We start from the raw sequence: 13,946 nt of genomic DNA on the forward strand, positions 1-13,946 counted from the left end.
GTGTGTTCCACAACGCGTTGGTGTCCTTTAGTAGCGATTTCTTTGCAGCAATTCGACCATGAAGGCCCGATTCACGCTCCTCTGAACAGTTGATGTTGAGATGTGTCTGTTACTTGAACTTCGTCTCGGGCCTAACAACACCCATGCCAATATATCCACCAAACACCGGCTTCTTCTTCACTTAAATAATGCACGCTATAGAATGCTTTTCAAGCCAATCAGAAACTAGTATTCAACAATGCAATGGTGTAACATACATTACACAACTTACATTGTCCATGCTCCCCTTTGTACCTGCACAGGCCTATTTTCACCATATTGTCTCCCTGCTTACATGTATACTTCAACCCACCAACACAGAGCCTTTTGAGGATGCCATCCTGACCCAGTCAGCGGTCCCTGCCCTTCACAAGGCTGGATCTGTGGATAACTCCAGTCCCTTGTTGGTGCGCTCTGCTGCCTTCAAGGCCCAGGAGGAGCTGGAAGGCCAGGCCTGGTACCACGGAGAGATGAGCCGACGAGACGCAGAGAAACTACTGGTAGATGACGGAGACTTCCTGGTTAGGAAGAGCACCACCAACCCTGGGTCGTACGTACTGACGGGCATGCACAATGGACTGGCCAAACACCTACTGCTGGTGAATCCTGAGGGCACGGTGAGCAGGGAGGGAGAAGCGGGGGAGAGAGAGTTACACTAGAGTGAAAAGGCGAATAAGAGAAAGGGTGAGTGATTGAGTGAATACCCACTGGGCACAGAGGTCAATTCAACGTCTATTCCTCATTGGGTCAACGTAATTTTGTTGAAATGATGTGGAAACAACATTTATTCAACTAGTGTGTGCCCAGTGGGTAAGTAATTGTGAGACAAAGAGAGAGAGAGAGAGAAATACAGTATGCTAGAGAGAGAAATATGTTTACCTGTAAATAATATTCATATTATCCCCCATGTCACTCATTTTTTTACATCTTTGTATCTTTTGAAAAGGTGCGGACAAAAGATCACATATTTGACAGCATCAGTCACCTGATAGGCCATCACCGTGACAACAGCTTGCCCATAGTGTCTGCAGGAAGTGAACTTTGTCTGAAGCAGCCTGTGGGCAACAGGAAATAGTGACGATCCACTCACTAAACCTGACGGGAGATGGAGTTCTGAAACTTAAACCTCCAATCCCTCCTGAAAACCTGAAACTTGAAGATGAAAATAGAGAATATATTATTGTTGAAAAAAGGTTACTTAACGATGATGACAGTGTCTTGGAAGCGGTCTGTGGCTGAGCAAACTCCCGGGCCACAAAAAGGAGGACGAGAAAGAAGAAGGTTTGCTGATATAAAAAATATTTATAGAACTGTTATTATTTTGTTGTGGTGATTGAAATGCTATATTTTTGAGAAGACATATAGGTGCATTTGGGACATATATGTTGATTTGGTGTTTTAAAAACAAAGAAAAACAACTGTTAGTAGTTTAGATGACGAAGCGCAAATCGACATCAAAGAGGGGAAAGAAAATAGTATTTTCGAATAAAACCCTGAATTTTAGTTTTGTCTATCAAGCACAACCAGATTTACACAGTCATTGGTAAGTAGGAGTTACATAGAGGAGAACAACTATTTGAAAATGCTGTTGTTTATATTGAAACTATTTTAGGATTATTTGTCCTTTATCGCAGCTATAGCGCGACGACATCTTCCCTTGGGGTTACTAATGAATCTATCCTGTTTCCCAGACCTGTTTGTGATGTCTTGCCAATACCTGAGGGTGGGACAATGACCATAGCCCATAGGAGTTGCTAAGACAGCACAAATGGGTCTGTGACCAGGCTAAAATGAATCTGCTTTATAAGAACTAAAGACGTGAATGTGTTTTGCTTTACAGTAGTCACAGTGTGTTGGGGTCAGGGGTCGCAACCTTTGGCACCTCATAGTGCTGTCAACATGGCTTTAAAGATACTGGGTGAATCTCAGTTGTACTCCCTTGATTCCTTGCATCCTCTCTCCTTGCCCCCCCCCCCCCCCCCCCCACCCCCTTCTCAAAACCTTCCGATAGCCTTATGAAACCAGACTGATCTAACTGTAAGTCTCTCTGGATAAGACCGTCTGCTAAATGACTAAAATGTAAATGTAAAAATGTGACAATGTCACATTCTGTTTCACTTCACGAAACGTAAGCTCAGCGGTCAGTCTGGTTTCATGAGGCTATATAGATCCGAGGGGAGGACACTCACATCTTCTGCTCCAATGTGCTTTGAGAAGGAAACAAGGAGGGAGGGGCATGAGGAATCAAGTTATTACTATTGAGATTGACCCACTGACATTTTTTTTTATAATGAAGTACTCTTCTTGTGTCACTGCAGTCGCATGACTTGACAAATCTAACTGTTCCTGTGGACATTGTGCATAGACCTTGAACCCCCTTGGGAGGTACTTGTGTATGCTCACTGTAAAAAAAAAAAAAAAAAAAAAAACTATTTATTGCTTTTCAAAATATTATTTCATAATTGGTTTCTGGATCCTTCTTTAAACTGGGTGTGTAGTAAGTCAACTAGTTTGGAGCTTCGATCATGCAAATTAATATTCTTCACATCATTTCTAGCATTTATGGCTTTATAGTGGACTTTTAAAAGTGTATTATTTGACAAATTATTATCACAAATGTATAGCACAGTCAGAAGTTTAAAAGATGATCTGTGTTAACTGTATTGAGACCAATTCACCAACGTGTTTTAACGTAAATCACTATACCGACGGGAGGTTTAGACAAATCCTCTCGATGTCACCTAGCGCGCACTCTTAATTAGATAATACGGATATTAGATCACTTTCTCTTGTGTAACAATATTGATGATAAATTAATTCTCATTTCGCAATGTATGGATTTCGATAGGTCTATTGACATCACAGAATCGTCATCAAGTACAGAAAAACTGACTGATAGAACCGTTAAATTGGCCTTTTACCTATGCATTTAGACTGAATTTACATAACTAGGAATAGTTCAATTATAGTTATCATGTTATATAGCATATGTTACGTATTTGTTATATAACTATTGTAATAACATTGTAATAAAATAAAAAAATATGAATATTGGAGTTGTATGGTACAACTTATTTAAATTCAACCACTTGAAATCTATACATTAAATAATTTACAATTCATATTTAGAACTTTTTATTTATTTATTTTTTACAGTAATTGCATAGGTAAAACAGCCATTGGGAGGAGAAGCTTGTTTTAGCCTCACGTTCGTGCATAAGTACAGAAACTGTGACCATTAACAAAACCTGTGACACAAACGGGATGCGTTTCACTGTTAGATAATGATGTGTATAGGATTGAACCGAAACAGAGCCTGTGTTTCCAGTTAATTTGAATGACAAGAAGACAGTTATTTATGATACTGTAGGCTGCCTGTATTCCTGCAGGACTCCACTTCCTGCAGGAAGAGGAAGTGTACGTGGATCTACTCTCACAACTGTCTTTAAATAAGTCTTACTCTGATTTTTAAAGGGGATCATACCAATGTTATGATAACCTCCCCATCAAAATATGATACAGTTGCTGTCTAGCCTAAAGCAGCTTCATGTAATTTTAGTCTAGATTGTGTACATTTCCAGACAGCCCACTGCTTTTGTGGCAGTTGATGAACAGACAAAATAGAATAGTAATACATTTTGTTTGGCAGATCTGTACAGTGACTTTTTGGAAAGGACCAAATTGAACAATAGATTCCCAAAACTCTTAGGGACAAATCCTGACTGGAGGTCCATGCATGTTATTCAAACTTTTAAACAAATAATCTTACATGAATCAATCTTACACCATCACAGTAATAGCTTGGCATAAATAATGTTATGTTAGCTCAACAAAGAATTGTGAGTCAACTCAACATCCCCATGTATACAGTAGGGAGTCACACTACAACATGGCTTTTTCAGATTTCTGTTGATGAAAATGTGCCTTTTATTTGTACCAATGGTGTTTTTCTTCTTCAAAGTGCAATAGCTGGAACTTCTTCATGGGCATGCCCTGCCGTTCATTAGTGTGCGTCCCATTGGCACCCTAATCCTTATATAAAGCACTACTTTTGACCAGGGGGCCCTGGTTAAAAGTATTGCACTATAGAGAATAGGGTGCCAGTTAGGACGCATTCTAAGAGTTGTGTTTCGCAGTACTGCTTGAGTGTTGCTGCTTGAGATTCAACGTTTTTCTCTCTCTCTCTCTCTCTCTCTAGTTTCCAAATTCTGAATATGATGAGTCTTTTTGTCAGAAGGACCACAAAAACACATTTTGGAACAAGTAAAAAAAAATAAAAACAAAGAAATGAGTCCAAACAATGTTTACAGATTTAGTCTTTGGTTGTATGAGTTATCATCATTCTGTATGACTGTTGGCAATAAAACCGTGAATGTTCTTTTTTTTGTTTGATGAATAGTCACACTATTTTCCATGCAGTTCCACTGACTCCCTTTAAGCAGCGTGCTGTATATGTGCCTCAATGCACAGCAAACGTATGTAATGATAACATCAGGGATAACATCAATTGATTGTTTTATATCAAATGCTGTTTTCTACATACAGTATTCCGATTAATTGCATTCCAACTGAACCACTTTTAATGTGTAAAATGTACTGTTATGTCTGAAAAATATTTGTCTTATTTGAGAAGATTATGTTTATATTTGTCTTGAGCAATTGTCAGCTGAATAGATGAACTGAAAGTCTCTTTAGTTCAGTGGTCGATCTCCAAGGCATTCATAGTCGATCACCAAACATTTCTGTCAAAAACAATGATAAAATCTTGCGTTCCTATTTCATTTTTTTGTTTAGCGCTGTTGGCGGTAGGTGCACATGATTCCGCAGCCCTAGTGCCGGAAAGAAAAAGTGTTTCCATTTTGAACCTTTTCATGTGTCTGAAGGTGGAACTCCACGTACCCGGCAGGCCCAGAGACCAAATCAAGTGCCCCTATAGGCCTACCGCTGGCCAATCAGATAGCTCAGCTTACCGTGTCTGCAGTTTCCATCGAGCCATAGGCTGTAAAAAGAAGCTTCGAACGCACAGCAAAGTTGATACTGTGAGATTTCAAAACACTTAAAACCATGACTCGAGAGACTCGATGAATACAGCAAAGAGCTGCTGTTTTTACAACTAAGTTCATGTTTAAGTTGTTATTCAGCAACGTCAACACTTTGTTCAACACTTTTATAAACCATAAAATGTGCATTCTCCCTACTTCCACTCACGCTACAACCAGCACTGCAGCTGTAATGAATGAATACAACCAGCACTGCAGCTGTAATGAAGGAATACAACCAGCACTGCAGCTGTAATGAATGAATACAACCAGCACTGCAGCTGTAATGAATGAATACAACCAGCACTGCAGCTGTAATGAATGAATACAACCAGCACTGCAGCTGTAATGAATGAATACAACCAGCACTGCAGCTGTAATGAAGGAATACAACCAGCACTGCAGCTGTAATGAAGGAATACAACCAGCACTGCAGCTGTAATGAAGGAATACAACCAGCACTGCAGCTGTAATGAAGGAATACAACCAGCACTGCAGCTGTAATGAAGGAATACAACCAGCACTGCAGCTGTAATGAAGGAATACAACCAGCACTGCAGCTGTAATGAAGGAATACAACCAGCACTGCAGCTGTAATGAAGGAATACAACAATCACTGCAGCTGTAATGAAGGAATACAACCAGCACTGCAGCTGTAATGAAGGAATACAACCAGCACTGCAGCTGTAATGAAGGAATACAACCAGCACTGCAGCTGTAATGAAGGAATACAACCAGCACTGCAGCTGCAATGAAGGAATACAACCAGCACTGCAGCTGCAATGAAGGAATACAACCAGCACTGCAGCTGCAATGAAGGAATACAACCAGCACTGCAGCTGTAATGAATGAATACAACCAGCACTGCAGCTGTAATGAAGGAATACAACCAGCACTGCAGCTGTAATGAAGGAATACAACCAGCACTGCAGCTGTAATGAAGGAATACAACCAGCACTGCAGCTGTAATGAAGGAATACAACCAGCACTGCAGCTGTAATGAAGGAATACAACCAGCACTGCAGCTGTAATGAAGGAATACAACCAGCACTGCAGCTGTAATGAAGGAATACAACCAGCACTGCAGCTGTAATGAATGAATACAACCAGCACTGCAGCTGTAATGAAGGAGTACAACCAGCACTGCAGCTGTAATGAAGGAATACAACCAGCACTGCAGCTGTAATGAAGGAATACAACCAGCACTGCAGCTGTAATGAAGGAATACAACCAGCACTGCAGCTGTAATGAAGGAATACAACCAGCACTGCAGCTGTAATGAAGGAGTACAACCAGCACTGCAGCTGTAATGAAGGAGTACAACCAGCACTGCAGCTGTAATGAATGAATACAACCAGCACTGCAGCTGTAATGAAGGAATACAACCAGCACTGCAGCTGTAATGAAGGAGTACAACCAGCACTGCAGCTGTAATGAAGGAATACAACCAGCACTGCAGCTGTAATGAAGGAGTACAACCAGCACTGCAGCTGTAATGAAGGAGTACAACCAGCACTGCAGCTGTAATGAAGGAATACAACCAGCACTGCAGCTGTAATGAAGGAATACAACCAGCACTGCAGCTGTAATGAAGGAATACAACCAGCACTGCAGCTGTAATGAAGGAATACAACCAGCACTGCAGCTGTAATGAAGGAATACAACCAGCACTGCAGCTGTAATGAAGGAATACAACCAGCACTGCAACTGTAATGAAGGAGTACAACCAGCACTGCAGCTGTAATGAAGGAATACAACCAGCACTGCAGCTGTAATGAAGGAATACAACCAGCACTGCAGCTGTAATGAAGGAATACAACCAGCACTGCAGCTGTAATGAAGGAATACAACCAGCACTGCAGCTGTAATGAAGGTATACAACCAGCACTGCAGCTGTAATGAATGAATACAACCAGCACTGCAGCTGTAATGAAGGAATACAACCAGCACTGCAGCTGTAATGGAGTACAACCAGCACTGCAGCTGTAATGAAGGAGTACAACCAGCACTGCAGCTGTAATGAAGGAATACAACCAGCACTGCAGCTGTAATGAAGGAATACAACCAGCACTGCAGCTGTAATGGAGTACAACCAGCACTGCAGCTGTAATGAAGGAGTACAACCAGCACTGCAGCTGTAATGAAGGAGTACAACCAGCACTGCAGCTGTAATGAAGGAATACAACCAGCACTGCAGCTGTAATGAAGGAATACAACCAGCACTGCAGCTGTAATGAAGGAGTACAACCAGCACTGCAGCTGTAATGAAGGAATACAACCAGCACTGCAGCTGTAATGAAGGAGTAGCAAAGTGTTTCAATAAGCTTGCGTTGTTATTATTAGCAGCTTGTCTTTTTTAATATCAAGGAATATTTCACTTTCTCTGGTCATAGGACTAACAACATGAATTGGTGCATGAGACAGAAATAATGCAGCGCTACTTGAGTTTCACCATCAGCTGGAAGATTATGTCTCCTTTTCTTAGCGGAGGGATGGTGAGTTAGGTGAGAGCCAGCCTCCTTGCTGCTCCCTCCTTCCCCTCAGACTGACCATCAGATACAGGCCATCAGTACAGTAAAAAATATATAATTATTATGTCACTCAGCTGTGCCTCACAAGTAATACATCAAATTATCTATTACCAGTCTGATCATATACCTAAAATGTTGAAATATAATTTTAGAATGTCCTGCGAAAAACAACATTGGCAGGGCAATTCAAGCATAGCCAATATACAGTGATAATGTATTGGGCCTATAGCTTACTGCACCTCATTGATACAGTACTGTTTTTAATTGGTTAATGTTGCATAGGCTTACATTTTTGAAGTCATGTAAATAAAAAATCTGAGCGGTTTCCTTTTGGACTCAGAAATTGGTCTGGACTCAGAAAAGGTTGGTGACCACTGCTTTAGTACATAGCAGCAGAGGGTGGTGCCCTGCAACCTCCAGTCAACACTTCAACCTGGTTTAGCACTGCTACAGGGAAGCTTCACTTCAACCTGGTTTAGCACTGCTACAGGGAAGCTTCACTTCAACCTGGTTTAGCACTGCTACAGGGAAGCTTCACTTCAACCTGGTTTAGCACTGCTACAGGGAAGCTTCACTTCAACCTGGTTTAGCACTGCTACAGGGAAGCTTCACTTCAACCTGGTTTAGCACTGCTACAGGGAAGCTTCACTTCAACCTGGTTTAGCACTGCTACAGGGAAGCTTCACTTCAACCTGGTTTAGCACTGCTACAGGGAAGCTTCCATGAGCTCATAGACATATTAAGAGTTAAATTATGCTACAGTACAGGTAGTAGCATAATGTTGAGCAAATAATCTGGTTAAATACAATCGTTTTACACAATAAAACAAATAGCATGCTACCATTGTATAATTAAGCAATAATGCCCGAGGGGGTGTGGTATATGGTCAATATACCACGGCTAAGGGCTGTTCTTAGGCACGATGAGTGCTTGGATACAGCCCTTAGCCTTATATTGGCCATATACCACAAAAACTCCCAAGGTGCCTTATTGCTATTATAAACTGGTTACCAACTTAATTAGAGCAGTAAAAATAAATGTCTTGTCATACCCATGGTATACGGTCTGATATACCACGGCTGTTGGCCAATCAGCATTCAGAGCTCGAACCACACAGTTTATAATGTAGAGTAACAGTATTTAGGGAAAACTGTACACATATGTCAAAGTATGACAAACAAAAAAATTATAAATAGCTTTTTTCAAGAGTTACATTTACAATTCATGTAAAATAGCCATCTGTTTACCATCCCAGCCCACCATGCGTGCTTTACAGGGCCTACAGTATAGTGGCAGTCTACGTCTCCACTGTAGTTTATGGCCTAGATTCAATTCGGACCGCGGAATATCTGCGTTATAGAGCGATTTGACATTTAATGGTAATTAAACATATGCAGCATTTACCATGAATGCAGTCTCTGCGAATGCAGAAAACGTTACCTTTAAAAGGTGCCGAATTTAATCTAGCCCTATATCTCGACTGCACAGTCTTTATCTGGTCTGGACCGTTTCTGGACCCTCTACCCTCACAGAGAGGAAGAGCCAAGTGCTTGTTTGTGGTTATGAAGTAATTCGGCTAAATATACTGAACAAAAATAGAAACGCATCATACGTACTGCCAAATTTTCTATGACGACGTTGAAGGCGGCTTATGGTAGAGAAATTAACATTAAATTGTCTGGCAACAGCTCTGGTGGACATTCCTGCAGTCAGCATGCCAGCATGCCATTCCTGCAGTCAGCATGCCAATTGCACACTACCCTCAAAACTGCACATTTTAGAGTGGCCTTTTAGTGTCCCCAGCACAAGGTGCACCTGTGTAATGATCATGCTGTTTAATCAGCTTCTTGATATGCTACACCTGTTAGGTGGATGGATTATCTTGGCAAAGGATAAATGCTCACTAACAGGGATGTAAACACATTGGTGTGCAAAATTTAAGAGAAATAAGCTTTTTGTGTGCATGGAAAATTTTGGGTCTCTTACTTCAGCTCATGAAACATGGGGCCAACACTATGCATGTTGCGTTTATATATTTTTTCAGTATAGTTACATTATAGTCCTTCAATGTCTCTCCATCCTATGCACAGCATAGGGCTACAATGTCTCGCGTTGCCACACTTCGTAGTCTCTTGTGTCCACTCAGATTGATTCGGATATGGAGGGTCAGGGCCCAGAAAACCTCAACCCTCCTCTCCATTGGCCACATTGACGCACGATGATGTTGTACTCTTTATCAAGGTCTGTGCCACTATAATATTCCGACTACTGTCCCTGTCCTTCTGCTGCTCATCTGCCCTGCTGTGGTTGTTAGGATTATTATGGGCTGTGCTCCTGCTGTGCTCCTGCTGTGCTCCAGCTGTGCTCCTGCTGTGCTCCAGGTTATTGGGCTTATTGGGCTCACCGCTAATGGAGACCTTCCCCTTCATCAGACAGCCACAGACCAAGCTAAAGAAGGCTCTCCTCATCTCCCTGCTGGCCAAGGTGTAGATAACAGGGTTCATGGCAGAGTTGAGCACGGCCAGGGCTATGAAGTAGTCGGCCTTGTAGAGGATGGCGCAGCAGCGGTGCTCGCAGGCCACATCGATGAGGAGGAGGACGAAGATGGGCATCCAGCATGCAATGAAGACGCCGACCACGATGATGACAGTACGGAGGAGGGTCATGGAGTGCTCTGAGTTTGAATGCTTCGTCACATTGCGACTGCTGGATAGATAGAACGACAGAGTGATAAATAGAACCATACATAGAACGATGGATGGATGCATGGACACTGGCCACCCATCTATCCAAGACAGAAGACAAAAAAACAAGTAACCAACATATAGATAGCATCAATACACACCTGGTCCTCAGCAACATATAGATAGCATCAATACACACCTGGTCTTCAGCAACATATAGATAGCATCAATACACACCTGGTCCTCACCAACATATAGATAGCATCAATACACACCTGGTCTTCACCAACATATAGATAGCATCAATACACACCTGGTCTTCACCAACATATAGATAGCATCAATACACACCTGGTCTTGACCAACATATAGATAGCATCAATACACACCTAGTCCTCACCAACATATAGATAGCATCAATACACACCTGGTCCTCAGCAACATATAGATAGCATCAATACACACCTGGTCCTCACCAACATATAGATAGCATCAATACACACCTGGTCCTCAGCAACATATAGATAGCATCAATACACACCTGGTCCTCAGCAACATATAGATAGCATCAATACACACCTGGTCCTCACCAACATATAGATAGCATCAATACACACCTGGTCCTCAGCAACATATAGATAGCATCAATACACACCTGGTCCTCAGCAACATATAGATAGCATCAACACACACCTGGTCCTCAGCAACATATAGACAGCATCAATACACACCTGGTCCTCACCAACATATAGATAGCATCAATACACACCTGGTCCTCAGCAACATATAGATAGCATCAATACACACCTGGTCCTCAGCAACATATAGATAGCATCAATACACACCTGGTCCTCAGCAACATATAGATAGCATCAATACACACCTGGTCCTCACCAACATATAGATAGCATCAATACACACCTGGTCCTCAGCAACATATAGATAGCATCAATACACACCTAGTCCTCAGCAACATATAGATAGCATCAATACACACCTGGTCCTCAGCAACATATAGATAGCATCAATACACACCTGGTCCTCAGCAACATATAGATAGCATCAATACACACCTGGTCCTCACCAACATATAGATAGCATCAATACACACCTGGTCCTCAGCAACATATAGATAGCATCAATACACACCTGGTCCTCAGCAACATGTACAGTGCCTTGCAAAAGTATTCATCCCCTTGGCGCTTTTCCTATTTTGTTGCATTACAACCTGCAATTTAAATAGATTTTTATTTGGATTTCATTTAATGAACATAGATAAAATAGTCCAAATTGGTGAGGTGAAATGAAAAAAAATACTTGTTTAAAAAAATTGGAACAAAAAAAAAACTCAAAAGTGGTGCGTGCATATGTATTCACCCCCTTTGCTACGAAGCCCCAAAATAAGATCTGGTGCAACCAATTACCTTCAGAAGTCACATAATTAGTTAAATAAAGTCCACCTGTGTGCAATCTAAGTGTCACATGATCTCAGTATATATACACCTGTTCTGAAAGGCCCCAGAGTCTGCAACACCACTAAGCAAGGTGCACCACTAAGCAAGCGGCACCATGAAGACCAAGGAGCTCTCCAAACAGGTCAGGGATGAAGTTGTGGAGAAGTACAGATAACGGGTTTGGTTATAAAAAAAATATCCGAAACTTTGAACATCCCACGGAGCACTATTAAATCCATTATAAAAAAATGGAAAGAATATGGCACCACAAACCTGCCAAGAGAGGGCCGCCCACCAAAACTCACGGACCAGGCAAGGAGGGTATTAATCAGAGAGGCAACAAAGAGACCAAAGATAACCCTGAAGGAGCTGCAAAGTTCCACAGCGGAGATTGGAGTACCTGTCCATAGGACCACTTTAAGCTGTACACTCCACAGAGCTAGGCTTTACGGAAGAGTGGCCAGAAAAAAAGCCATTGCTTAAAGAAAAAAATAAGCAAACATGTTTGGTGTTCACCAAAAGGCATGTGGGAGACTTCCCAAACATATGGAAGAAGGTACTCTGGTCAGATGAGACTACAATTGAGCTTTTTGGCCATCAAGGGAAACGCTCTCATCACCCGAGAACAAAATCCCCACAGTGAAGCATGGTGGTGGCAGCATCATGCTGTGGGGATGTTTTTCATCGTCAGGGACTGGGAAACTGGTCAGAATTGAAGGAATGATGGATGGCGCTAAATACAGGGAAATTCTTGCGGGAAACCTGTTTCAGTCTTCCAGAGATTTGAGACTGAGATGGGGGTTCACCTTCTAGCAGGACAATGACCCTAAGCATACTGCTAAAGCAACACTTGAGTGGTTTAAGGGGAAACATTTAAATGTCTTGGAATGGCCTAGTCAAAGCCCAGACCTCAATCCAATTGAGAATCTGTGGTATGACTTGCTGTACACCAGCGGAACCCATCCAACTTGAAGGAGCTGGAGCAGTTTTGCCTTGAAGAATGGGCAAACATCCCAGTGGCTAGATGTGCCAAGCTTATAGAGACACACCCCAAGAGACTTGCAGCTGTAATTGCTGCAAAAGGTGGTTCTACAAAGTATTGACTTTGGGGGGGTGAATAGTTATGCTCGCTAAAGTTCTGTTTTTTTGTCTTATTTCTTGTTTGTTTCACAATAAAAAAATATTTTTCAACTTCAAAGTGGTAGGCATGTTGTGTAAATCAAATGATACAACCCCCCAAAAATATATTTTAATTCCAGGTTGTAAGGCAACAAAATAGGAAAAATACCAGGGGGGTGAATACTTTCGCAAGCCACTGTAGATGCGCAGACAGACAGACAGACAGACAGACAGACAGACAGACAGACAGACAGACAGACAGACAGACAGACAGGCCAATCAATCACCATAAGATAGCATCAATGCATACCTGGTCCTCACCAACATGTAGATGCGTATGTACAGGACGGACATGGCCAGCAGCAAGGCCATGAAGATGATGATGCAGAAGGCCACGTACTTCTTGGTATAGAGTGGTAGGACTGTGGAGCAGTCAGGGAGGTTGTCCAAGCAGTTCCACCCCAGGATGGGCAATGCTCCCAGGGATATCGCTATGAGCCAGCAGGTCCCTATGAGCAAGAACACCCTGTAATTCTTATTGGCGTCGTAGGGCCTCATTTTAATCATGGTCAGATGTCTCTCTATAGCTATAGCCAGGAGACTGAATGTGGAAGCCCCCAGGGCTACAAACATGCTCCCTTCCCTCACAAACCACAACACTGGGGACAGGTGAAGGGTCTTCTCCCCTGACATGAGGAGGTTGACGATATAAGCCACCCCAGCCAGAAGGTCACACAATGCCAGGTTGGCTATGAAGAAGTACATGCGGTTGTGGAACTTGTGGTTTTTCCATATTGCTACTAGAACAATCAGGTTTTCCAGGATTATGAAGCAACAGATGATGAGGAACACGATGGTTTTAGCATCCAAGGTGACGCCACCACCTGTGATTTTTCCATTCTGACGGTTTTCCAGCTTCCCTGTGTAGTTATAGTGGATATATATCTGCTTGTTCATCGTCTCTGGTTGTCAAGATGTTATTCCACAAATGTCCAGCAGAGATCAGTAAAGAGGCGTATTAAAAGTCCTGTTTAGAGTGAGATCGACGAATATCCCACCTTTTACAGCTGAGTTGAAAGT

At 42.2% G+C, this 13,946-nt stretch overlaps 2 protein-coding genes across 2 annotated transcripts in view; one reads left to right on the plus strand and one right to left on the minus strand.

The window, feature by feature from the left end:
• The window catches only part of shc3 (SHC (Src homology 2 domain containing) transforming protein 3), a 43,966-nt gene extending 41,952 nt beyond the window's left edge, over positions 1-2,014 (plus strand). The window contains exons 11-12 of the mRNA XM_038989441.1: positions 361-656; positions 986-2,014. Of these exons, the coding sequence (XP_038845369.1) occupies positions 361-656; positions 986-1,114 (425 nt within the window). The 3' untranslated portion in view covers positions 1,115-2,014. The remainder of the gene's footprint in view (positions 1-360; positions 657-985) is intronic.
• A 7,491-nt stretch (positions 2,015-9,505) lies between these two features.
• Positions 9,506-13,938, minus strand: LOC120044192 (sphingosine 1-phosphate receptor 3). Its single transcript, XM_038988785.1, has 2 exons — positions 13,177-13,938; positions 9,506-10,315 (listed from the first exon to the last, which is right to left on the minus strand). Exons 1-2 carry the CDS (start codon positions 13,821-13,823, stop codon positions 9,793-9,795), a joined length of 1,170 nt encoding a protein of 389 aa, XP_038844713.1. The 5' UTR covers positions 13,824-13,938; the 3' UTR covers positions 9,506-9,792.
• Between the last annotated feature and the right edge of the window lie 8 nt (positions 13,939-13,946).

This window comes from Salvelinus namaycush, chromosome 3 (genome assembly GCF_016432855.1).
Source record: "Salvelinus namaycush isolate Seneca chromosome 3, SaNama_1.0, whole genome shotgun sequence".
Lineage (NCBI taxonomy): Eukaryota > Metazoa > Chordata > Actinopteri > Salmoniformes > Salmonidae > Salvelinus > Salvelinus namaycush.

Excerpts from the sequence above, each read along its gene's own strand:
- LOC120044192 (XM_038988785.1), bottom strand. The coding sequence starts at position 13,823 with ATGAACAAGCAGATATATATCCACTATAACTACACAGGGAAGCTGGAA. Across the intron at positions 10,316-13,176 it reads TACATGTTGGTGAGGACCAG|CAGTCGCAATGTGACGAAGC; the intron begins GTATGCATTGAT and ends CTATCTATCCAG.